Below are 27489 nucleotides of genomic sequence, written 5' to 3' on the forward strand. Positions count from 1 at the left end.
TTTCTGTTCTTTCTTCTCTCCAACATCATGAACTTTGTTTTTATTATTCTTTCATTGGTAGAAACTATGTTAGGCTAAGTACTTTGTTGCTAAGGTGATTGATGAAACTTAGTTCAATAATGGTTTAACTAAAAGTATTTGGATTTTATTATATTCTTGTCTTTCGAGTTGATCATTTGTTATGCACTAATTCCGTTTTGATGCTTGGCCGCCATTAGAACGTGTTTGTGATTTATATTGCTTTCGAGAGATTCAATATAGATTAGCACTTGGTAATAAATGACATGAGATTCGATAATAGGTAAAGATACCGTTATGCCTTATGAAATTTTATTTTGATAATCATTGTGGATAAATGCATGTTTGTATAGTTGCAAATTAATTAGAGATAATTAATCTCATATGTAAGCATAGATTCAATCGACCATCGAGAGAGGCTTTTGATTAACTTAGGATCATCGATTTTTAGCTCCAAGCAAGAATTATAAAACCCAATCACTGAAAGATTAAACCAATTAAAGAACTACGGTGAATTCATGAACCTTAGTGTATTAGATTTCTACATTTAAAATCTAAAGAATTATTTTGTGTTTTCCATTTAGTGAATTAGTTTTAATTAATATAAAACTTCCATTGAGTATTCTTTTAATTGTGTGTGGTTTATTAAAACTAATAGTGGTTAAAGTAAAGATCAAAAGCTAATCCTCGTGGGAACGATACTTTATTCATCATTATATTACTTGTTACAATTTCATTTACTTGTGGAAAAAAATACGCGAACAATATGCTTATTGTTGATTTTGTTACATTATTATAATAAAGTATGATATTTATTCTTGAAATAACTTCTTATTGATGTTTACAAACAATTTTGAATAAATTTGGTAATAGGAATATTTTAGTGAAAAAACTCTTATCTTTATATTTATATAATATGTATTAACAAACATATGAAAAGAAAAAGTATAGTTATCAATAAATTTTAAAAATTAACCAATAATTTGATATAAATCTTAAAATACTTCTCAGCCTTATGTTGACCACTCCATATTTTGATCCGAAAAGCATTCTAAACTAATTTTGATACAACTTTATCTTATTTATTTTAACAAACACCCTCTTAATAAATACTGAAACATCTATATATATACAAGAAACAAAAACTTAAAAACACATTATATAATAAATATAACACAAAATCCAGTATACAAAAGCCAAATGAGGAATTTATTATTTAATTTGGTAGGTGAATGGGATTAGAAAATTATAAATGGAAATTCCTATGAAAAGAGACCTAGCTATAAAATAATGCTTCAAGATGTTGCAAAAAAAATGCCAATTAACCATAAAAAACGAAATACATCGGAATTAGAAAAAAAAAAAAAATGCTTCAAAAATTGAGACCTAGCAAATATATGTATATTGAAAGATAGACCAGCATTTGGAAAAGATCAGAACTTTGTCTCTTAGAGGGTTCGCCGTTGCCTCTACAGTCTTGGGAAAATATCATATTTTTGTCGTTGGAGAAAGAGAATCAACCAGCGTGAAGGAGATTAGATAGAGAAGCCCATCTGTTGCCTGGGGACCGCCGCCATTCTTCCGCACAATCAGAAATTATCACTATATATCTCTCTCTCCAGGGATTCGATTACGGTGGAAGAAGAATAAGGAAGATGTCGCAAGCGCAGTCGGGAACAACAGTGCCAGCAACGGACATGATAAACCTGGCGATAGATCTTATACTGAAGAGATCCTCCTTATGGCTACTCATGTCAAGCTATATGAATTCACCATTGCCTTGCCCCAGTGGGTTCGTTCCATGTTCCTACTTCTTTCTCTTTGATTCATCTCTTTTCACTCGAAAAACCCAGCATATAGAAAAAGAAAAAGCGCAGACACAAACACACATAAATTGCTTGCCGATCTGATGATTTACTTCCATTTTGATTGTAGGTGGAAACAGATGTGGAAGGCTATTTGTTTCTGATAAAGTACAGTTGCTTGAATGCAAATTAAAGATGAATGTTTAGTAAAATGTATTTTCTCCTACTCAAACAACGATTATGTTTTGCACATGCGTTCAAATTTGTTGCGCATATATATATATATATATAATCTTTTTCTCAGTAAAGTTGGACAAACCCCACAAAGTACAAATATTTTTATGTAAAATATATTGCCCCCTGCTGCTGATTTTTTATTCCCATTTCTTGTTCATTAATTGATTTCATCTGTAGTGCGCAACAGCAGCTTCAAGTAGTCCCTCCCACTGCAGTGTTTGAAGTGTGACTGGAGCTGTCATTTGCTGCTCCTATTTCTGCCCATGTTCTTGTTGGCATGAACTCTCTTAATGCATGTATCCTACCTTTTTTTTTTTTTTTTGTGGGCTGAGCCATCTTTGAAGACTTTTAACTTATTTGAAATAGACATGTTGTTTTAAAAATGTATTCAAACTGTATATGGTATCATTCTGTATTGATGATTCTAATTTTTACAGTTCATATGTTCATGCACAATGCTCTTGTGCATTATGAACCAATTCTTAGAGACTTAATCTTTAACTTAGTTGAAGATTAGGTCTCTAAGGATTGGTCTATAATGTGCAGGAATATTGTGCATGAACTCTAAGCATATGAACTATGATAAAAAAATTAAAATCATTAATACAAAATGATATCATAAACATTTGGAAACATTTTTAAGAGAACATTTCCATTTTTCAAATAAATTAAAGCCTTCAAAGATGGCTCAGCTGGATTTCCTGTAAACTAGTTAGACCCCACCCAAACCCCGCGTGGCAGGGAGAAAAAAAAAGGATACATAAAAGAGTTCGTGCCAACATGAACATGGACAGAAATAGGAGCAGCAAATGACAGCTCCAGTCGCACTTCAAGCACTGCAGTGGGAAGGACTGTTTGAAGCTGTTGTTGCCCGCTACAAATGAAATCAATGAACAAGAAATGGGAATAAAAAATCAGCAGCAGGGGGCAATATATTTTACATAAGAAATATATGTACTTTGTCTGTAATATATAATCCTTTACTGCAAAAAGTACTATATATAGATATATATATATATGCACAACAAATTTGAATTTGAGCATTGAATGAGAAAACACATTTTATTAAACTGTATTCTTCAAACAACACCAATCTGTAACTAAACAATGATCTTTCATCCACTACCTTGAAGATCGTGGCTGTGCGTATTTGCTTCCTCATCTTTAATTTGCAGTCAAGCAACAGTACCTCTTTATCACAAACAAATAGCCTTCCACATCGGTTTCCACCTGCAATCAAAATACAAGTAAATCATCAAATCAGATTTTCAAACTCAAAAACATGCCCTAGATCAGTCCAGCAAGCAATTTAGGTGTATTTGTGCGTGCGCTTTTTTCTTCTTCTATATGCTGGGTTTTTCTACTGAAAAGAAATGAATCAAAGAAAGAGAAGTGAGACGAAATGAACCCATTGGGGCAAAGCGATGGTGAATTCATAGAGCTTGACATGAGTTGCCATAAAGAGGATCAATCGCCAGGTCTATCATGTCCGTAGTTGGCACCATTGTTCCCAGTTGCGCCGCCGACATCTTTGTTAATTAATCTTCTTCGACTTTGGAATCAGATCCCTGGAGAGAGAGGGGGAGATGTTTTGATAATTTCTGATTGTGGGGCGGAATGGCAGCGGTCCCCAAGCACCAGATGGGTTTCTTTATCTGATCTCCTTTGCGCTCATTGATTCTGTCTTCGGCGACAAATAGACAGTGGATCTTTGACCTGAAAGAGAGGACAGAGTAAGGAACTCCGATAAGAGAGATAATAACGTTCGACCTGTCAAATAATTCTCTCTCTTTCCATGTATATAATATATATTCTTAGAATCATATATGTTAATATATGTGAAATAAAACACACAACTAAATTACAACCGTACCAAAATTCAAGAATATTCAAACAGAATCAAAAAAGTGAAAATGTACACATAATACACAAAAATAATGAACACAACGTTTATGTGTTCGAATGAAAACGATGCTACTCACACAGCAGGGCTTCACTTTAATCAATTCATTCGAAAACAATGCTACTCACACAGCAGGGCTTCACTTTAATCAATTCACTATTAATAAACAATAGATTTACAGAGATACACAATAACTCTCACAAAAAATCTTGCAACCACTCACAAATCAAAAAACGCAATTGATATAAACGCAAAAGAGTACATCGCTCAATAGCCGAGTAACCCAGCACTCAATCTCACCAATCTCTCCCTTAATCAAGCAAACAAACAAGTGATTCACACCTACAAAGGGTCGAAATCGGATTCACCTTGCATTCTTCTCCGTTCTGACGAGCTCTTCTTCCTGATTGCACCGCTATAGCATCTCACTCTCTCGCTCTTTCTTGTATTCTTCTACTCTTTGAGAATGTTCTATTCTCTCTTGTGTTCGTTGAGTTGGTGTGCGAAAAGTGCCGATTGGAATGCCAAAGAAACATTATATACAAAGGGGCAAACGATGGCGGCCGCTTGATTAAGGGTTTTAGATGATGATCAACGGCTCACATTTAACTAGTCACTTTACATATATATAAACCCAAATGCAACATGAAACCCAAATGCAAATTAAATTAAATCCAAATGAACATTTATCAATTTATTTTGAATCATAAATCAACAATATACAATAATTGTAATAATTTCAATATAAAAGTGGGATTGAATTGAAAAACTTGCCTTAATTATTTACCATTTTTCCAATAAAATGCATACTCCAATCACAAAAAAGTTCATATTACAAGTTTTTTTTTAAAAAAAAAAAAAGAATTCTAAAGAAGATTCACATCCAATGGTTGAATAATAATAAATATTAAAAAATAAAACTAAATTGAGATTATGGGAAATGACTGAAAGAATAACGAAATGCAAAATGTGAAATAAAAATTAATATAATGAAATTAAGAAGAAAAGTTGCCATGTGAGATGGAAAATTAAAATGAAATTAAGAATTTTGAAAAACAAAATTGGCTAGGACGTGAATAGGAAAAAAACAAAAAACGAAGTTGGCTACTATTTCCTAAAATAATTAGATCTATATTTTGTATATTGAATAATTACAATAGCAATTAAGTTAAGTTTTCATGATTTTGGAGATATTTTAGAATAGACATTAATTAATTTGCATAATCTCTCCCATTAAATTATCTATTACTCATGTATTAAAATCTAGATGATGACTTGAATGAAAATCAAGACTTGAGGGCAGCCAAACCATTTATTTGTGTCAATATGTGTGTAGGCTTCTTCCACAGCTTTAAGAGAGACCACCACAGCTTTGAACATGTACATCTCTCCCTTCCTCTATCGCCTTCTCTTTCCCTCACTACAAAGCACGCAATGATCATAGTGTCGCCAAACTCATAATTGTTCTTTAGTGTAGAGAGAAAAAGTGAGGTCAAAGAGGATCAAAAGTTAATTGCGTTAGTGAAGAGAAGATCAGTTAGACTTGATTAATATCTAGTTTTTGCAACCCTTTTCTATTATTAGAAGAAATCTATCTCTCTCTATCTCTTTCTTGCAAACAAAAAGATTTGGGATTTGGTTTAAAAAGATGTTAGCTTGGGTTATACTACAGGCCAGACAGCCTTACAAAGAGACTTACAGAAGATGGTCAAAAAGACCAAAACACCCTCGTCCAAAATACAAATTTTCAATGGATGCCACTATCAGCCCTCGCCCCTCTCCTCTCTCGCTTCTCCCATGGCCATCGACCGCCGACCGCCGCGCCTCTCCTCACATCGCTGCACTGTCTCACCGCTAGCATCGTCGCCTCGCCTCGTCGCCTCATAGCCCGTCACTAAATGCAGTGACGGGCGATGAGGCAACGATGCTAGTGGCGAGGCAGTGCGGCAATGTGAGGCAAGGCGCGACGGTCGGCGGTTGGTGGCCATGGGAGAAGCGAGAAAGGAGAGAGGCGAGGGCTAGGCGCACAACCATGGGAGAAGGAGAAGAGCAGAGAGGCGAAAATTGAGCGGGGGCAATTTCATCTTTTTGCCCCCTTTCAATAACCTCGTCGGTCACCCCTTTGGCTTTCAGACTTACCCTGTTAGCTTTAGACTTCCTCAGCCTAGTTGATCTGCGGACAATGGACCCATCCATCAAACAAGTACTTTCTACATCATATCATGTCTCCCTGTTAATTTGAGTTTGATTTTGTCAAACAGTTGAAATTTCTTTCTAGACTAATGATTTAGGGCAAGGATATGTTGTTTTCATCAATAGATCTAACTTGATGCTTCTGTTGCATTTTTTATTACAAATGCAAACGCTAAAATTATATATATATATATATATAGCAATAGAATTAAATTTCATCACTAGCAAAGATGAATTTTGAGACAAAAATCCTTACAAACCAAAAAAAACCCTTTAGCGATGGAATTATAAATGAAATACTTCTATTCCTAAATCATATATGAAATTAGAGACGAAAATTTTTCATCTCTAAAGCTTTTTTTAATTTAGAAACGAATTCAGAGACAGAATTATTTCTGAATGTTACATGCCTTCATAGATGGAAAAACACTTTCGTCTTTGATTTTGATTCCATCATAGACAAGATTAAAGACTAGTCTTATTCCGTCTCTCTAAATTCAAAGATGAAAATTTTGCCTGATTGTTATTTTCTTCAAAAATGAATATCAAAGATGAAATTTTTTAATTTAGACACAAAAAATTTCATCTCTAATTTGAATAGAGAGAAAAAAAAAATATTACTAAAAAATGTGCCAATTGTGGGGATTGGAATTCCCAAGGAAACTAAATTACCATCTTAAGTTAATTTTAGGCTCGTTTATGTATGCATATAATATAATTTTTTAAAATTTTGAATAATATAAAAATACACATTATTTTTGAACAACCACAGACCTATTAGTGATCATGCAGAAATTAAGTGTCTTGATAAGTTTCAAGAGTTATATTTTAAAATTTTTAAATTTAATAAAACAACTTTAACGATTGTAAAAACTAAAGATCTGAGTGAAATAAACTATATTAAAATTTTGCTATAGGAAAGAGATTATTAATTAGTACAACTTAAAAGGCATGTAGAAAAAGATAAACAAAAAATGTTGTCAGCTTATTAAAGACAAAGAAATAACCAAAAAGAGCCAAAATTAAGAAACCCTAAAGTCACCACTTTTGTTAATAGGGAAATGCTTGCAACAAAGTCACAGAATAAGTTTGTTTCTCTCATTTGACATTCAAATGTTAAAAGAAAGATCTTTAGAATGAATTTATGATTGCCTACTTTGCTATAAAATTCAAAATGTTCTTACTCAATGTTAAAAGATATATTAACGAAATATATTTATATTTATATTTATAAATTAAACAAAAAAAATATCGAAGCATGAAAATGGGAAGGCCTGTTGCTGGGGGACCCATTTACGGAAAATATTATTAAATTTTAACCAAAGTTCAATTTTATTTCTTTTTCTAAGTTTTCACTTTATAATGAATATTAAGTTCAAGAAATTAATAAAAAAATTTACACCTTGGATCAACTGATCAACAAAGTTACATATGACTTGCCGCCCAATGCCGCTTTACTAAGCAGATCATCGCCATCACCAGTATCGCACGCCTCCATCGCCGCCCATCGTTGCTGAGCGCCGCAAGCCACCATAGTTGCCCAGTGTCGCCCTGCTAACAGATCGCCGCCATCACCAGTGCTGCAAGCCTCCATCGCCGTCTCCTGCTTCTAGCTATAATTTTGTAATATATATATTTAAGTATTAATATTTATTTAAATATGAACTTTTATTTAAATATTAATAGTTGATATGTATTGATAAAATTTAAAGATAAACAATTTTATATAATATCTCAACATATATTTTGAAGATTTTTATGAATTAAATCTAAATTTATAAATAAAGTATTGTATTTTAGCAATTGAACATCAATTTAAATTTTTTTATTAAAATTTATAATTTATAAATTTTATTTGTATTATTTAGTACCATGTCCATTTTAATCTTTTTATCAAGTTCTACTACCTTATCAATTTTTATAAATTAAACACATAACTTGTAATACCCCAAATCTTCGTGAAATTGTCATGTAATTTAGATGAGTTTAAAACACCGAAAAATGACTTAATAGTAAAAATAAATCGCCGAACCAACTGGAGGGAGTTCCCCGGGACTTAGATGCCTAAAGAGAATGGTACAGCAGTATCGAGTATTCCGAGATAAGATTTATGGTATAGAAAGAAATCGGATTTGAAACAGTTTTCGGTGCAACTAGGATTCAGGCTGAGAAACCGAATGATGGTAAGGGATTCCTGGAAAGTCAACGGGACCCCAAGTAGGGCTATATTAAATATAAGAAACAACCCTTAAGAGGTTTCGAAAAGAAACATAAAGATTTTCGATCAGCATATGATCCTACGTATAATCAGGCCTAAGTGTAATTTATTGATTTTGGCTGAGAGAGGTCGAAACGATGGTTTTCCTAAGTCTTCGGGGGTGGAATGGAGAGTTTAGATCTTATGGAGCTTAGTGGGATAGTTGGATAATTCAAAGACTTGAGGATAAGGGCCAAAATGTAAAAGAAATTTTCAAGGCGGCTAAAATGCAATTTTCGAAAATCTGCTCAAGTATGGCAGATCTAGCCGCGATTTTGGCCGAAAAATATGGGGAAATAGCGGCCAAATTTCATCAGGGCATGGCCAAGGATGGTCCAAGAGGCGTGTGGGAGAAGCTATGGCCCGAGATTTGCCACGTAGGGGTCGGTTTTGGCCTATAAATAGCGAGGGTTCTTGACCTATTTTAGAGCAGCAAATTGCTCGAGTTTGAGGGCGAATCGAAGGAAGCCAATAAGGGGTTTTTGATCCTTGAAGCAAGATGAGAGTTTCTGGAGATTTTTGTGAGTTTTGGAGGTGGTTCGAGGGTGTTTCGAAGGCTAGTCAGAAAGACAAGGCGGTCCGCAGCGCCGCTCCTGCAACTGCCCAATCGGGGGCTTTTCTGGTGTTCTTTCTGCCGGAAGTTGGTGCCATCTTGATCGACTGGAAGAGGACTTTCGAGCAGTGTAAGAAAATCGGGCATCGGAGTCTCGTCGACGACTGAAAAATCGAAGAAGATGACCGGTGCGTGACTATCACGCACTAGCTAGCCGAATCCTCTAGACCACGTGCCTGCACGTGGAGGCACGTGCCAGGTCCAATTATTTTGGATTTTTTTATTATTTTTAGAAAATTATGTTAAGTATGCTTGTGTAAAAATATTTGAGAAAATAGTTGTGTAGATATTTATTTTGGATTATTAGTGATAGAAAATAGGAGAAAAAAATAGGAAAACGCGAGAAAATTAAGGAGAAAATTATATTTTGATAATTGTTGGATAAATATGATAAATAGGACGCCTTGCAGCTTAAGGTAAAGTGACTTGTGCGAAGCTGAGGTGGGCTTTTCGAAAAAATTTGAGTTGTGTCTAAATGTGAGTGTTCATCCCTATGGCTTGGTTTATTGTGAGTGGTTCTACCGGAAAAACTTGTTTGTGACATATGAATGGTTTATTGTGAGTTGTTCAATCCAATTCTTGTGTATATTTTTGTTACTTTTGATTTATCGTGAGCAGTTGGTTTCGTGCGATGGTTCGTCCAAATGATTATTTACACATGCATTAAATTTCGTACGGTAAATTGCATACATTAAAATGTTGATTTTTATGTTATGCATGTTATGATTTTCGGCGTTGGCATGTTATGTGTTGCCCATGTGGGACGTGAGTTGTTAACTTGTGACGTGGCCCTTGAGTGACAGCACTCAGGATGCATACTAAGGATTAATGCTATGTGACCCACTTGGGACGGAGCTGAGACGAACTTCACCCTACGGTATTCAAGTGGCGAGGCTGAGAGTGGACACCACCCCAAGTTCCTTTGAGCAATAGCATTAATACCGAGGTGTCGTTGATTCCGAGAATAGTGTTGATGTGGTACTCTTGGGGTAGGGTTGCATTGGGTTTTGGAATGCTTTTGAGTAGGAGCGTAATGCCTAATAATGACAATGAGGTGATTCCCGGATTCATATGTAAAGATTGTCCCTCTTAAGCAGGATTGTGTTTGTCAATGTGGTTGTATCGCCTTTAGAGAGATTACATTTTTCCCGGTTAGGGCTAAGTGCTATGTGGAATTCTCTTAGACTGAGGCATGTCAGAATTTGTCGATTTTATATATGATTTTGCATATTTTCATAAAAATATTTTTGAAATCTCACTTAGATGATTCAGCATTTAATTTGAACTATATTCCTGAAATATTCAAACGTTCCAGGTGAAAGTAGTGATGCCAAAGGAAAGAATGTCGTTGAAATGTAGCTGTTATGTTTAGTTTTCATAGGTCTTTGTTTATGATTACGATGTTCAAAGATTATGTAATATTTTAATATTTTCATGTGAAACATCGATTTGGTTATTTAATTGTAAATGGAATTTGTTGGTTATATATCATTGAAGTTTCAATCTTACTTCCGCTGATGTGATTGATAATACCTGTTTTAGTCTATTAATTTTTAAATTTTGATATGCTGAGAAGATAAGAGTGTGATTGTCGGGAAATGATTATAATGAGAGTATGTATATCGGGAAACTTATGTTATGTGTATGATGTTGAAAAAACAAAAATCGAAATCTCAAGGTAATGCACGATCCAGGAAAATAAGGGGTTACATAACTTTTAATTAATAACTTAAAAACACATTAATCCAAACACAGGGGTTACATAACTTTTAATTAATAACTTAAAAACACATTAATCCAAACACACATTGTCAGCTTACCCAATTTTGAATAGCTTTTAAGCTACAAACTAAAACATATAGCCAAACTAGCCCTTGGCAAGAAACAAGTCTTAAATTATTTATTAGAGTTTATACCTTGATATCATATATAATTGAATTAAGGGGGAAATTAAAATGTAATTACCTCATTAATTTAATGAGAAGCCATTTATTTGAGTTTCTTTTATTTTATTTTTTTTAAGATTTGGAAACGTTAGGGCACATGGTAGTAGATGACATTTAATATTGGAAAATGCTATTGGTACATCTATTTTGTACACTTTGGGCTACAAAATGGGGTATTATGACAAAAAACCCCTCATGAGGCGCATAGAGGCGCGTGAGGCTCATGGAGAGGCGCAGGGTATTTTGGTCATAATACCCCTTGTGTAGCCCAAGATGTACAAAAATGATGTATATGTAGCATGATTCTTTAATATTATATCGAGTTACCGGGTTAGTGGACAATTGGATGAAATGGGTGCATGTGCTTGCTTTTTCTAACGGAGTTAAATCAACAAAACTAATTAAAAAAAATAATAGAAGAAACAAGAACTATTCAAAAACTTTAATTATAATGTGCAACAAGAATTACTCAAAAAAATTAATTTTTTTTATCCTTTTGTTTAATAGTAAAAAAAATTATTGCAATTTCTAAAATATGAGTAATTTTTGTAATCATATTTAACAATAGAAGCAATTATTATATATTTTTTAAATTTTTTGAGTAAATCTTGTGCGTCTTCAATACGGATTCAAATATAGAAAATTTTACTCTCTAAAAATTTTTTGGGAGACAAAAATTTATTTTTGGTTTTGATTATTTGATTCGATCATATTTAACAATAGTAAAAATGTTTAATAGTAAAAAAAGTTTCACGCTAATAGAAATTTATTTTTTTATTTTTTTTCTTATTAACTTAAGCATTAAAGTTCTCTCAAGAGATAAAAACTCAGTTCAAAATAAGACTTAGTGATTCAGTTCAAAATAAGCATTAAGCATTTTTTGTTAAAGTTTCTAAGATTTGTTCTCTTTGGGCCACGAGTACAAAAAGTTGGTTTTAATTTGGAAAATACTCGGACAATTCGTTACTCGGCCTGCGAGCCAGGCAAGTCGGCCCAACCCTTGGCCCACTGGCCCTTTTCATTTTATTTTTTTAAGAAATTTGTTCTTAATGCTAAATATGATATAACTAAAAAGTTGAGTGAAACTTGAAATTTTAAAGGCCATTGGATTATATGTATGTCATTTGGTGAATTTCAAATGAATTTATACTTATTACACATATGCTATTGTTATTTGAAATCTATCTTTTGAATTATATGATGCATCTTATGATATTCAAATACAGAAAAGATACTTGTTCATCAAAACTTATTTTCTAATGTCAAAACAATAAATATTTTTTAATATAAATTATTTTTCATTTGCAAAACAAATTAATTTTTTAAATATTTTTAATTTTTTTAAAAATTTGGCCTAATCAAACAGAATTTGAGTTGGTCCAAGACGGGCCTTTCAACTAGGCCTAGGGTCAAGGATCCTAGGCCCACCACGACCACGACCTTTGTTTCACGGGTGGTGCCAAGCCACTCACTACCATAATAGGTCAAGTCGCCCAGACCAGGCCAAGCTAACGAATATCACTGTTTGAATAGTGGTTGCTTGCTTTTTGCCCCAAAATGCTACTAATGATGCACTTCACTAATGAATACAACTTGGTTTCCCTTGAAGAATTAATCCTTCAGACTATATTATATATATATATATATATTGCTTAGATTACATGCATTTTGTACGGTACGTATCATCAATTAATTCATGCTGATTGATCAGCTGCTGCCAAAGAAGAGCCAAGAAGCAGCAGCGACGGTGAGGCCAAATCCAAAGGCCACGCAGAGCATATCCAAAGTCCCTTCGATTCTCAGCTTTTTGTCTCTTCTGTTTCTCTTCATCTCCAGATACTCTCTGTATCTTCTCCTCCCTTCTACCTCCCTGTCTTTAATTATATTCTCTTTTTTGCCCCCCAGTGCCTGGTGTAAAATGTCCATACTGTCCTTACCCGTCAAGTGCATTCCGTCCATGTCCTCCACCTGCAAGCTCACCTCCCTCACCTGCATTTCCCCCCCTTCCGATCCCCCGCAAGTCACCACTATCCCGCACTGCACCGTCTCCGACGCGCCCAGCACCGTTGCGAATTGCACCTAATGTCGATAACAGGACAAGCGACTTCTAAAAGTCAGTTTAACAACAAAGTCTTCTAAGATAAAAGTCTACCAAATGCATGGATAAATGCTATTTAAGATTGAGATCGCTAAATTAGCTAAATAAACCTAATCAAGGAAGAATGCTAATTAATTTGGATTACTGTCAACAACCTGGACCTCGCCGCTCAGCCAGTGGCGCTGCACAGAGACGGATTTGTGGCTGGAGAGGTTTGCGGCCCTCTGGTTCAACGGATCGATCAGAACCCAGCTCAGAGTCATCTCCTCGGCGAGCTCCGCGCAGCTGCAGTCGCCGTCCGGGTGGCGGAAGGCGGTGGCGACGGTGTCTTTGAGGTCCAAGAGGTCGACTCTGAACGGGGAGCACCGGAACCAGCTGGTTGTGGTCTCGGTCTCCTGGACTTTGCTGAAGATGAGCTTGTTCTTGTAGTGGATGTCGACGGCAGAGATTAGCTCCGGCGGCGGGGAGGTGGTGGGGGTGGCGGTGGAGGGGAGGAGAAGGGGGAAGGAGAGGGAGAAAAAGGAGCGCGGGCCACCGGGGAAGGCAGAGATGAGGTGGCGGAGGCGGGGGCTGGCGGCGGTGGAGGGCCAGGTGGAGTGGCAGACGGCGGCCCAGAGATGGTCTTGAGAGCAGAGGGAGTGAAGCTGGGAAGAGGCACAGCTGGCGGCGGCGAGGGTGGGCCCGTCGAGGCGGGCGAGGATGTGCGCCTCCACCACATCGCCGTGGACGTCGGAGAATAAGGTGGCGCCGCTCTGGTCCCCAGCGGCTGCTGCGGTGGTGTTGGGCGGTGGAGACATTTGGGTAATGGGCAGTGGGTTCCAAATTTTGTAATTGTTAGGTTTATATAGCGATCTAAATAAATAAACGCCTTACATCCGAATATGCTCTTAAGTTTGGGCTCTTTACTGCAGAAACAGATAAGCCCTGCAGGCGGTCCGGGACACGTAGAGTCGGCCTGAAACAGATAAGCCACTGCAGGCGGGCGGTCCGGGACACGTAGAGTCGGCCTATAATAATATTCATATTCAACTCAGCTTAAGCCTTCCAAAAATTAAATATCCAATAATAAGCCATTAAATATACAAGCATATAACAATTTCAAAATTAAAATTCAATTCTGAAATTCATAATACATAATGTCATGAAAATTCTTATTATAAAAATGCTACGGGTATTCTTGTCATTCAAAAACCTTAGTATTTTAACCATTTTAAATTAAATTTCCAAGAGCTTTCGAGCGCTTGATTAAATAACATGAGGGCCCACAAGTCGATTTTCAGTACGGCATCAAACTTTTAAATTTTTCTATTTTTTTTATCAGCAAATAACATAAAAAATTAGAAAATAGATGAAATTGGCGTGACAACTTTAAAATAAATTAATATATCATAAGGATACTAATTCTTATAATTAAATAACATGACGTGTCGGTGGGGTTAGATCACGATCGGGTCGGGATATTCAACAATTGAAGGGATTATTGTCTTGGGTGGATGAATAATTTAATGGTTTGTAAAATATTATAGTTTTGTGCAATCATGGCCTTTTAAATATCCAAAAAATAACATTCTAAGGTCAAACTTGGATTGCAAATTGCTATGTCATTTTGTATTCATTTCGGTAAACAATCATATTAGAGATCACAAACTGACTCAATTTATATAATATAAAAATCATAAATTATATAATATAAAAAATTAAAATCAATCAAATTTAAACCATAAATTAAAATCTTGATCAAATTTATATAATATAAAAAGTATTTTTTAATGGCAGCCCAAACCAAACATTACCTACTTAAGTGAATAACTAGCTAGCAGTCAACTTTGAGAAAAGAACCATAAAGCAAAATTAACATCACGATCAATTAAGTCTTCTATTCAAAAATATATATATAAATTAATGTTTTTTTTTCTATACATTTATGGTCTTGTCTTGTGTAAGACAAAAGGGAGAACAAATTAAAGACTTAGAAAACAGATCTCTTATGAATAGTGTTGATTGATATTGACATTTTACACATAATTGATGTAACTCACGAGTGTTGTATGTGATCAATTTTCTAAATAAAACATCAATTTCAAGTTGGTTTTGATTTGTTCATTCAACAGGGAGATTCTAAATTAAGTTCAAACTTTGGGTCACTTGTAGGCATGGACAGGGTTAAATATTAGAACGTCGTTATTCTTGGGACTAATTGTGCAGTGCAGATCACAAATTCGTCTTATAAAATATGTTTTATAAAATGGGCATTCACTATCAACCCATCTACAATGAAAATAATTTAGAAGAGATATATTGGCATGAATGGTTTCGTTTTTATCTTTAATTATTTTTGTTGATTCGATGGTTGTGAATCCATGATCTCAATATGGGATCCATCTGGTTAGCATTGAAGTGTCAGTTCATGTGATAAAATTCTACATTTCTACTAGATAGAGACTTAAATGGGGCATTTAACAAGAGATTTGTTCAATCCTATAAATCTTGAGCTGTTTAGTCAACAGAGGGGTTGGGGCCTTCCCCGTGAACCAAGCCAATAATGAACTCCTTAATTCCAAATTAATGTTCAAGATCAAGTTAATTAGTATTAATTATTGCAGGGATGCTATGATCGAGGGTATACGTACACTGATTAATTAAATTATTACCACTAATTAATAAGGCTCACTATAGTTGAGCTTATAGTTTTATCTCAATTAACCTGCGTTGTGTGTTTGATTGTAAGGATGAAATTTGGATGGAAAGAAAATGAATTTCAGAAAATTAAATTACCTAAAATTAAATTCTAAGAAAAATATTAATTGAATGCGTTTGATTAGTTTAATTTTCTACCTAGAAATTACCTAAAAATAAATCAAATATACTATACAAAATATTCAAAAAACCACTTATAACCGATTGTAAATCCCAGCAAGCTGGTTGCAGATCACATCACCGCCATACATACACACACCTAGCAAGTTGCAGCGTCCATCGTCGGTTGCAGTACGCCCATCATCGCAACCATTGCCGGTTACAGCACCCATCACCACCGCTATTGCCGATTGCAGCAGCCATTGCTCTATTTTAAAGGAACAGAGCATCATAAAGAACTCTGGAATTCATCCTCACTACTAATCATCGAAGCAACCTTAAATCAAAAACAAACACAAATAATCGTCAACATACAGTAACAACAGAAGCCATCACCACTTATCCAAAATCATGGGAGCCACCACCGAAGCTATTGAAGGAGCTCCTACTTCATATTAGAGCACACCTGACCTCATTACAGTGCTCAAAGCTTGTCATGTCATAGAGCTTCACCAACATCCCATTGACTTCTTGTTTCATCCATATACACAGAATACATGTACACATGCAGTCAGAGAGGCAACGGCGAGAGCGAGATCGAGGCGACGAGAGCTAAATCAAGGGTGAGGGGTGATTAGTGGTTAATTTTGTAAAAAAATTGTTGTAATTACACCCTTATTTTGATCTTAAAAATGACTTAAATTAGATATTAATATATATTTTATAGTTATATGCAAGTTTAAATTGAAAAATGAATAAAATGAAGTTCTAAAGTAAAATTTAAAAATAATAATAATATATAAAATTATATATAATACATATACATCATTATATGCATGCATGTAATATGTATATATATATAATATATAATTTATTAATAACATTAAATTATTTTTTTGTAAGCATGAAGAATGAAGAATTAAAACCCATGAAGAATTAAGACCCAACTTGAGCAACCCATGAAAGATATCATTTGGAGAAGGTCCGAAGATTATTTTTAATCCTAATGAAAATCAAAAACCAATTTATAGAAATTTATTTTTATTTTTTTATGTTAGTGCTTTATTAGGTGTGTTTTTTTAGCTAAAATCCATTTAACTATTAGGTGTGTATTATAACTAAAATCCATTTAACTTTATGAGTGCTTTATTAGGTATGTATTTTAGCTAAAATTCATTTAATATTATGTGTGTATTATAGCTAAAATCCATTTAACTTTATGAGTGTTTTATTAGGTATGTATTTTAGCTAAAATTCATTTAATATTATGTGTGTATTATAGCTAAAATCCATTTAACTTTAAGTGTGTGAGTGCTCATTAGATATAATTATGTCTAGTTGAATAATTGAAATTGTGTGATTTGTATTGCATCTTATGGCCTATAAATAGCTCACTTGATTGCATTTGTAAGGGTGATTATTATTCTTGAATCAAAATTTAGTTGTTTCCTTAGAATTCTCTCTTTGAGAATTGCTTTTGTTCTCTTTCATTTTCTCTATTATTTTCTCTTATGATCTTACTTCCTTTCTTTGTTCTTTTAAATTCTTATGTCATTTATTGTTACTTTATTATTCACCGCCTAAATGGCCGGTTAATTTATGCCTTTAAATTTCTACAATTTTAATTCATGTCTTTTAATTATCCACCGCCTAAATGGCCGGTTAGTTTATGTCTTTAAATTTCTGTAATTTTAATTCTTGTCATTTAATTGTTCACCGCCTAAAGGGCCGGTTAGTTTCTATTATTTTAATTCCTGTCATTTAAATTCTGTTATTTAAATTATGTCATTTAAATTCCTATCAATTAATTTTCAAATAGAGATGAGTAGCTAAATCTAATCTTGGGTTAAAGCAAAGACAGTGTCCAACGCCAATAATTCCCAAAAAAAACTGCGCTTTAAATAAGTAACATTAATTTAAATTTCAGTATGAGTGTATCTTAATTATTGAGAAATCACTATGTTTGGATTGGAGCCTAAGCCTAACTTAGAACTTTCATGTCACGCATGAGAGTTACTAGAACTGGAAACGCTATCATATCTAAACCCGAATGATCGATTTAGTTGTTTTGTGTATTAATTGTAATTGAATTTATGGTAGTTGTTTAAATTAGAATCCCGCATATCATGTATGGGATTGCTTAAACTAGAACTATCATTATCTCTAATTGCATTTAATAATAAACCCTCATATCTGAAATTAAATTAATGTTGCTAATCTTTTATGCTAAAATTTGGGAATCAACGGGTTGGTATTGAAATTGTCTTAACTCAAGTACGATCCAATTTCATATTCTCACTTTAAGTATTTATTTCAATTACTGCTTTACCTTATTTCCTAGTATCTGTTGTTTAAAAAACCATAAAAAAACTTTGTTGCCAATTTGTCCAAATGCGTGTGTGTTTGTGTGTGACATTCTTTTTATTTTGTCATAAATAAATCTCTCAGTGGACGACTTGGACTCATTCAGAAAATATAAATTTAAATTTGGACTACAACTGCACTCGTACACTGACGAGTATAAACCTCTCATCTAAATAAGAAAAAAAATAATAAAATTTTTATTGTGTTTTGTTTTGTGTTTTAATTGCAGGGTGAGAGTGCAACCAAATTTTGACGACCTTGCTAGGGAGATTGAGGCAAAAACAAAAAGAAAAAAATATAAGAAGAAGTATCTCCTGATAAATTCGGTAACTCTGTTTCTTTTTACTTTATTTTTGTTTGTGCATAGTGTATGATACTTAGGTCAGGTAGAATTATAGAATATCAATCACTTATGTCTCAATACAACGAAAACATGCCACTTGCACACAACATGTCTGCACATGGTAGTGACCACGGTGACCCTGATTCCATTAATCAGGGTATGATCAGATCCCTTAGGGAGTATCTTCATCCTCCTAGGCAAACAACCCCCTCATGCATTATTCTTCCCATCAACCATCATAAGTTTAACTTCAAACCTGGCACAATCCAATTGTTGATGTAACACCCAGCTTTTTCGGGCGCGTTTTATAACTTGGGACAATAATTTTTTTTTTTCAAACATTAAAACTAAACCACATCATTCCTCTAATTCGTCCCAGAATTCCCATACATAAATCTTGAAAGAGAATCATTATACACATCAAATGCGGAAGCAAAGATCGAAACCTGATATCTTTACATTAATTATAAATTCTTACATCTTCTACATTCCTCAAAACGTTCAAAATCTAAAGTAGTAGAACTTAAATAAAAGGGCTACGTAACATACATTTCATTCTTCATGCACTCTGCTAAGTGCCATTTCATGCATCATTTATCCTCGAATCTACTACAATCTCCACCTGGAACGTTTGAATATTCCAGGGGCAAAACCCAAGTTAGATGATGAATCATCTAAGTAAGGGTACATAATACTATGTCATGTGTGTATGCAATGTCTTTTATCGTAGGTGTCAACTGCACCCCTCATGCTACCTACCATTTTTGCGGCCACATCTTTCGAGGCCGAGGTGTATGGGTGCACCCTTGGTAAAGCAACGGTACCAGTTCGTACTCCCTACGGCCACAAATGCGCGTGATCGATGATATCAATGTGTATTTATGCATTTCATAGTCATGTATGCAGTCTACGTGATGGATACATATCAGGGCATGTCAATATAATGAAAACATTTTCGAGGAACATAAATCACTTACAAACCAAGTATTTTCCATAAACTAACTTAAATTGGGAAGTACCACTTACTTTCTAGAGCTTATCAGGCTACCTAGATATCCGTGCCTTGCCTCATGTATCGCCTCGATTTGCGTGTCAACCTCAAAATTTTACAAGTCACTTCAACTTATTCCTCAAAGCATCTTAATCACCATAATTATTTAAATAAATATTAAATTCTATTTTTCCATAATTTCTGGCATTTTCTATAATTTTTTCTCTATTTCTTCCTATTTTCCTCAATAAATCCAGATTAAATATTTCTAAAATATTTTCTCAAATATTTCACTACGAAAATTCATAAAATAATATTCTTGAATTTTTGGAATTTTCTAGAGAATTTTACTTACCTTGACTTAGCTTCTCCGGCTTTCTCGGTATGGGTGCCATATTCCCGAAACGCGTGCCCAAACCATATTTCTTTCCAAAATCTTCGAAAAATTACTAAATCCCCAAATCCTATTTTTCAGAATTTTCCTGAAATTTTTTCTAATTTTTTTCCTATTTTTCTTCTTTTTCTTCATTTTCTTTCCTTTTTCTTTTTCCTTTTTTTTTCTTCTCCTCTTCTTCTTCCTCTCTCCCCTGCTTCCCGCGCGAACACCTGCAACGCTCAGCTTCAGCTCGCCGCCGCCGCCGCCAGCGCCATGCCCTCCGCCGCAGCCTTCTCCGCGCGTTACAGCACCCGCGTACTGCCCCTACCGCTGTTGCTTGCAGCGGCTACCATGGCCGTCGCTGCCATGCGGCTGGCTTGGCCGCCTTTGGCCACTTCGGTCGATGCTCCAGCCTCCAACGAACTCTCCTAACCTCGCTGACATCGCCTGAGCTTGCTGGACCTCGCCCCAGCTGCTGGCCGACCTCCGCATGCGCTGCCATGGTCGCGGCTTGCGGCCATGGTGGCTGTCCACTCGCTGTAGCTGCTTCCGGCTGCCCCCGGCCGACCTCCCTCTCTCGCACAACTCTCTCTTTCTCTGCCATGCTCAGCCCAAGCTTCCCCTCTTCCTCAACTCTCTCTTTCGATCTCCCTCCTGCTCCTCATTTGCCAAGCTTCATGCTTATTTATAGGCGCTCGACTGCTCTGTGGCCACACTCCATTGCGTCTGACGCACTCAACTGGCTGCCATGGATTTGCAGAGGTGCCTGCTGCTACGCACATGCATATATATAATTATATACTATTTTAATATATATAAAAATTGCATAATTAATTTAAAAATTATATATTAAACCCCAATTTTTATCCCTATTACACTAGTGCAATTCCCTAATTGCAACTACGGCCTTAAACCTCAAATTAATTTGCATTACAATACCGAAATTCCAAAATTAATAACTCAAAACTTAGTTAAAAGGATGATTCACCCCAGTGTCCTCACCGGGCTATTGTTTCATTCCGAAACCACTAAAGGGTTGCTCGTTACGCAAAATCGGAGCCCCCCTAGGGTTCCATTGATTTTTCGGGAGTCTCCTACCACGATTCGGTTTTCAGCCTAAATGGCAGCTGTATTTTAGCTGTACTGAAAATTGTTCCCGATCTGACTTCTTTTGATACCATAAATCCTAAATTAGAACGCATATCGAGACCATATCATTTTTCTTAGACAATTTCACTCCGAGGCATTCCCTGCAGTTGATTCGATACCTAAAATTGCTATAAAATCCAATTTTCGGTATTCTAAACTTATTAAAATTACGTGGCAACCTTATACAAACATGAGGTATTACAGTTGCCAACTTTTCATGGCATAAATTTTAAAAATCCATGTAACACTCGAGAATAATTTTGAGGATAAAAATGATGTTTGATAAAGGGCATAATTGGAATTTTGGGGAAAAAAAATAAGACTATAGGGCACACTAACACAGCTTTGGACGATCAAATTAATCAGAGGGAGTACCTTGGACTCTATATAGCCAAGGAAAATGGTATAGTATCGAAGAGCAATTAAAATTATTATTTTTAGTGATGAAAGAAATGAGATCGGGAACAGTTTTCGATACAGCAAAAATACAGCTGCCAATTAGGTCGTATTATCGAATTGCTGTAAACGACGTCCAAAAAGTCAACGGAGAGTGTCAAGGACTATTATTCGATGTATAGAACAACCCTTAAGAGGTTTCAGGTTGAATCGAGTGGATTTGAGGTCAAATAAATCAATCGGGCCTAAGTGTAATTTTCTAAAAATGCCCGAGGGAGGTCAAAACGGTAAATTTTTGAAAATTTCAAGGGAGAAATGAGAAGTTCTAATATTGTGGGTCTTAGTGGTATAGTTGGATAATTAAGGGGCTTGAGAATAAGGGCCAAAATGTAAAAGGAAATTCAAAGAGGGCCAAATCGCAATTTTTGAAAATCTGCCAAAGCATGGCAGATTTGGCCGCCGATTCGGCCGAAAAATGGGGAGATTTGGGCAGAAAATCTCGTTAGGGCATGGCCTAGGGTAGTCTAGGAAGCGTGTGGGGAAAGATTTGGCCGGAAATCAGCCACGTGGGGGTCGAATTTAGCCTATAAATATCAAGGGGTTTTGGCCGAAAATGAAGCAACAAATCGCTCAAGTTTGAGAGCGAATCGAGGGAAACCAATAAGGGGCTTTTGATCCTTGAGGGAAGAGGATCATTTCTGGAGAATTTCAGAATTTTTGGAGCGGTGTAGAGGTGTTTTTTGCATTTGGCCGTGTATATATATATATATCGAGTGAAGATGAAATCGGGTTGTAGAGTGATCGATCGAGCGATCTAATAAGGGGTTTTTGTTCGCAAGGTGATGGGTAACTAATCTGGAAAATTTCGTGCCAATCGGAGTTCGAATCGAGGGTCAATTTGATTCGCCGGAGTTCGGTGGCGGGATAGCTTCGGCCGACTGTTTTTGGCCAAATCGGAAGGCTTCCGGTGGTCTTTTCCGAGCAATATTGGTACCATTGGGATCGACTAAGGGAGAGGAACAGCCTGGTGTCGTCGCTTCAATTTTCCGGTGTGCCGTCGCCAGAGAAGATGACCGGATGTATTTTTATGTTTTTTTAAATACTGAAAATATAGAAAATTCGATAAAAAATAGAATTAAAGGAATTAAAATTCTTGAAAATATCCAGAAATTCTAGAAAGATGAATAGTTTAATTTGGTGAATTTTTATCTTGGAAATTTCTTGAGAAAATAATTAATTTTGATTTTTGAAAGGAAATGTAAATAGAAAATAAATAGGAGGAATTTTTATAAAATTCTGAAAAAATTCCAGAAGTATAAGGAATTTATTTGATGAGTTTTGGTTATTTTTATTAAAGTATATTCGAAGTAAATCGATGAGAAATAAATTTTCTCAAGGAAAAGTAATTATGGAAATTTGAGAAAATAGGAGAAAAATCTGGAAAATTTCCAGAAAATCCCAGAGGCTTATAAATATTTTTTTATGAATTATTATGTAAAAATATTTGAGAAAATAGTCGTATAGATATTTATTTTGGATTATTAGAAAAGAAAATGGGAGAAAAATAGGAAAATTGTGAGAAAATTAAGGAAAATTATAATTGTTGGATAAATGTGATGATTCGGGTGCCTTGAGGGTTGAGACGAAGTGACTCGTGCGAAGTTCGAAGAAGGCACGCAAATCGAGACAGGCACGCAAATCGAGGCAAACCGCGCTTTTCAAGAAGAATTCGAATTACGCCCAAAGGTGAGTGTTCGCCCCCAACTTTGTTTTGACTTGTGAGTGGTTCTACCCGAAAAGGATTTTAAGCGACATGTGAATGGTTTACTGGGAATGTTCATCCCTATGGCTTGGTGTATTATGATTGTCCAAACAGTTATTTACACATGCAATGAATTTCGTACAGTAAATTGCATACATTGAGATGTTGATTTTTATGCATGTTATGATTTTTCGGCATTGGCTTGTTTTCTGTCGTCCATGTGGGACGTGGGTTGGTAACTTGTGACGTAGCCCAGAGTGACAGCACTCGGGATGCGTACCTAGGATTAATGCTAAGTGACCCACTTGGGACGGGGCTGAGACGGACTTCACCCTACGGGACCCAAGTGGCGGGGCTGAGAGTGGACACCACCCCGGTTGTTGGCTCAAGTGGCGGGGCTGCGAGTGGACACCACCCCAGGATCCTTTGAGCAATAGCATTAATGCCGAGGTGACGTCGATTCCGAGGATAGTGCTGATGTGACACTCTTGGTGCTAGGGTTGCGTTGGGTTTTGGAATGCTTTTGAGTTGGAGCGTAAAGCCTAACAATGACAATGGGTTGATTCCCGGGTTCATATGTTGAGGTTGTCCCTCTTAAGCATGATTGTTTTGCCAATGAGCCGAAGTGGTCGTGTCGCCTTTAGAGAGATTGCATTTTTCCTGGTTAGGGTTAAGTGCTATGTGGGATTCTCTTAGGCTGGTGCATGTCGGGATTTATCGATTTTGTATATGATTTTTCATATCTGCATGAAAATGTTTTTGAACTCTCACTTAGATGATTCAGCATCTAATTTGGACTATGTCCCTGGAATATTCAAACGTTCCAGGTGAAAGCGGTGGCGCCAAGGGAAAGAATATCATCGAGATGTAGCGGCTATGTTTAGTTTTCGTAGGTTTTGTCCATGATTACGATGTTCAAAGGTTATGTAATATTTTGATATTTTCATGTGAAACATCGATTTGGTTATTGTAAAGGAATTGTCGGTTATATATCATTGAGGTTTCGATCTTGCTTCCGCTGATGTGATTGTTGATACCTGTCTTAGTTTATTATTAAATTTTGATATGCTAAGAAGGTACGATCGGGATTGACGGGAAATGATTATGATGAAGGTATATGTATTGAGAGACTTATGTTGTGTGTTCGATGTTGAAAAAAAATATATATATATATATATTCCCGAAATCTCGAGTTAATGCTCGTTGTGGGAAAACGGGGCGTTACATTTGGTATCAGAGCGAATTAGCAAAAAACCCCGATTGGAGACTCAGGGGTACTAGTGGAAATAGAGAATGATTGAGTCAGTAACGGTTAGTCTGACGTGACGTAATCTAGCTATCAAGTTAGGTTTGTAAGTAAGTGATATGAATCATTAAGATTCAAATATTAGAATGATTTGGTATTTATCGAGCATTCGAGTATTAGAATCATTATGGTTCAAGTGTTGATGTTTTCTTTTCCAGATGGAGAGGACTCGAAGAATCCTGGATCTCAATGAGCAAGATGAGGAAAACAGTAGTAGCAGTCATCGTGGTCGCTCAGTGAGTCGCGCCACAAACAGTCGCCATAGTTGCTCTGCAAACTCTGCTACGAGTAATCACCGTAGTCGTTCGACGAATCGCGCCACGAGCAGTAGACGACAAGAAGAGCGATCAGGTCCTAGTGAAAGTAGGCTTGATCGAATAGAGCGAATCTTAGAGGGCGTGCTGACACGTGTAACAAGGAACGAGCCACTAAGGCACACCCCCCATGTGCTGGATCAGTATCGCCGGCAAAGACCCCCGGTGTTTAGAGGAAAAGCGGGAGATGACCCTAGTGCAGCCGAGTACTGGATAGAGCAAACTGAGAAGCTGCTCCAACATCTGCAGTGCAGTGGCGAAGAGAAGGTTAACTGCGTTACATTCATGCTCGAGGAAGAGGCTGCACGATGGTGGCAATCAGCCCAACGAGCCCTACAAAGGACACCCAGGCAGGCAGCATAGGATCTAAGGCCGAGACAAGCTCAGGCGATAACCTGGGAAGCATTTAAGGAAGTTTTCAATGCTAAGTACTTTCCCCAAAGCTGGAAGGAAGAGAGAACTTGGGAATTCATGAACTTAAAGCAGACTGACGAAATGTCAGTAACCCAATACGATGTCAAGTTTACCCAACTAATCAGATACGTGCCTATGTACGAAGCTGATGAAAGGCAGAAGGCACAGAAATTTGTGAGTGGATTAAAAGTAGATCTACAACAAGCCCTCAGCTCATGTACCATCAACACTTACAACGAGGCACTGGACAGGGCTCTGACCACCGAGATGAACCTACTGCATGTAGGATTGATAAGATCTGATGAAAAGAAAAGAGATTCGAAAGGCACGGAGCATAAGACAGGAGGAAAAAATTTCAAAGATAGCAAGCCGTGTCCCCGATGCAATAAAGAACACCCAGGAATAAATTGTTCTCAAGGGCATATCACGTGTTTTTCGTGCAGCGAAAAAGGACACAAGGAAAAGGACTGCCCTAAGAAGAAAGATGTACCTCCAACTGGGAATCGAACGAGGATCACATGCTACTCGTGCAATCAACCCGGTCACTACGCTAGTGAATGTCCGAAGAGACAGAAGATGGATCAACCCGGGAAGATAACCATGACGCCAGGACCTCGTACCGGACGAGTCTTTTGCCTAACAAGAGAAAATGAAGAGGTTTACCCTGGCTTGGCAAGAGATGACGAAGAAACCCATCCGACAATGACCAAAGATATGCAGAGCTAATTCAATGTTATCAATTTCTGTGTCATCATGGCATTAGCATTAGAGTCGGTTGGGAGTCAATGAAATGTATTTCGAGGACACAGTTGGAAATAATAATAAGTGTTAAGAATTATTTTGGGACTCGTGTAACTGCCTGTTCAAAGCTACAACGGGATATTCTGGAAAATAAAAACATGTCTGGTAAGCTCGGATCATAAGGAGATATAAGCAATGAATAATTGCTAAGGATAATGAGTGGTACTTAGGACATTTCAATTAAGAGTCATTAGCAAGTATCACGGACCAAATTTCGAGGACCAAATTTCTTTAAGGGGGGAGGATGTAACACCCGAGAATAATTTTGAGGATAAAAATGATGTTTGATAAAGGGCATAATTGGAATTTTGGGGAAAAAAAATAAGACTATAGGGCACACTAACACAGCTTTGGACGATCAAATTAATCAGAGGGAGTACCTTGAACTCTATATAGCCAAGGAAAATGGTATAGTATCGAAGAGCAATTAAAATTATTATTTTTAGTGATGAAAGAAATGAGATCGGGAACAGTTTTCGGTACAGCAAAAATACAGCTGCCAATTAGGTCGTATTATCGAATTGCTGTAAACGACGTCCAAAAAGTCAACGGAGAGTGTCAAGGACTAGTATTCGATGTATAGAACAACCCTTAAGAGGTTTCAGGTTGAATCAAGTGGATTTGAGGTCAAATAAATCAGTCGGGCCTAAGTGTAATTTTCTAAAAATGCCCGAGGGAGGTCAAAACGGTAAATTTTTGAAAATTTCAAGGGAGAAATGAGAAGTTCTAATCTTGTGGGTCTTAGTGGTATAGTTGGATAATTAAGGGGCTTGAGAATAAGGGCCAAAATGTAAAAGGAAATTCAAAGGGGGCCAAATCGCAATTTTTGAAAATCTGCCAAAGCATGGCAGATTTGGCCGCCGATTCGGCCGGAAAATGGGGAGATTTGGGTAGCAAATCTCGTTAAGGCATGGCCTAGGGTAGTCTAGGAAGCGTGTGGGGAAAGATTTGGCCGGAAATCGGCCACGTGGGGGTCGAATTTAGCCTATAAATATCAAGGGTTTTTGGCCGAAAATGAAGCAACAAATCGCTCAAGTTTGAGAGCGAATCGAGGGAAACCAATAAGGGGCTTTTGATCCTTGAGGGAAGATGATCATTTCTGGAGAATTTCAGAATTTTTGGAGCGGTGTAGAGGTGTTTTTTGCATTTGGCCGTGTATATATATATACATATATCGAGTGAAGATGAAATCGGGTTGTAGAGTGATCGATCAAGCGATCTAATAAGGGGCTTTTGTTCGCAAGGTGATGGGTAACTGATCTGAAAAATTTCGTGCCAATCGGAGTTCGAATCGAGGGTCAATTTGATTCGCCGGAGTTCGGTGGCGGGATAGCTTCGGCCGACTGTTTTTGGCCAAATCGGAAGGCTTCCGGTGGTCTTTTCCGAGCAATATCGGTACCATTGGGA

At 36.4% G+C, this 27489-nt stretch overlaps 2 protein-coding genes and 1 long non-coding RNA gene across 3 annotated transcripts; 1 reads left to right on the forward strand and 2 right to left on the reverse strand.

The window, feature by feature from the left end:
• Positions 1–1206: 1206 nt before the first annotated feature.
• On the reverse strand, positions 1207–4468 carry LOC127789605 (uncharacterized). Its single transcript, XR_008020622.1, has 3 exons — positions 4332–4468; positions 3469–3776; positions 1207–3290 (listed from the first exon to the last, which is right to left on the reverse strand). It is a non-coding gene; the product is annotated as an uncharacterized LOC127789605 (long non-coding RNA).
• An 8048-nt stretch (positions 4469–12516) lies between these two features.
• Positions 12517–13912, reverse strand: LOC127790440 (probable F-box protein At2g36090). Its single transcript, XM_052319961.1, has 2 exons — positions 13226–13912; positions 12517–13051 (listed from the first exon to the last, which is right to left on the reverse strand). Exons 1-2 carry the CDS (start codon positions 13865–13867, stop codon positions 12680–12682), a joined length of 1014 nt encoding a protein of 337 aa, XP_052175921.1. The 5' UTR covers positions 13868–13912; the 3' UTR covers positions 12517–12679.
• Positions 13913–25362: 11450 nt separating this feature from the next.
• On the forward strand, positions 25363–26007 carry LOC127790154 (uncharacterized). The gene has a single exon (XM_052319449.1). The coding sequence runs from the start codon at positions 25363–25365 to the stop codon at positions 26005–26007; it is 645 nt and encodes a 214-aa protein (XP_052175409.1).
• Positions 26008–27489: the final 1482 nt, after the last annotated feature.

The sequence above is a fragment of the Diospyros lotus genome, chromosome 14 (assembly GCF_014633365.1).
Source record: "Diospyros lotus cultivar Yz01 chromosome 14, ASM1463336v1, whole genome shotgun sequence".
In the NCBI taxonomy this organism is placed as follows: Eukaryota; Viridiplantae; Streptophyta; class Magnoliopsida; order Ericales; family Ebenaceae; genus Diospyros; species Diospyros lotus.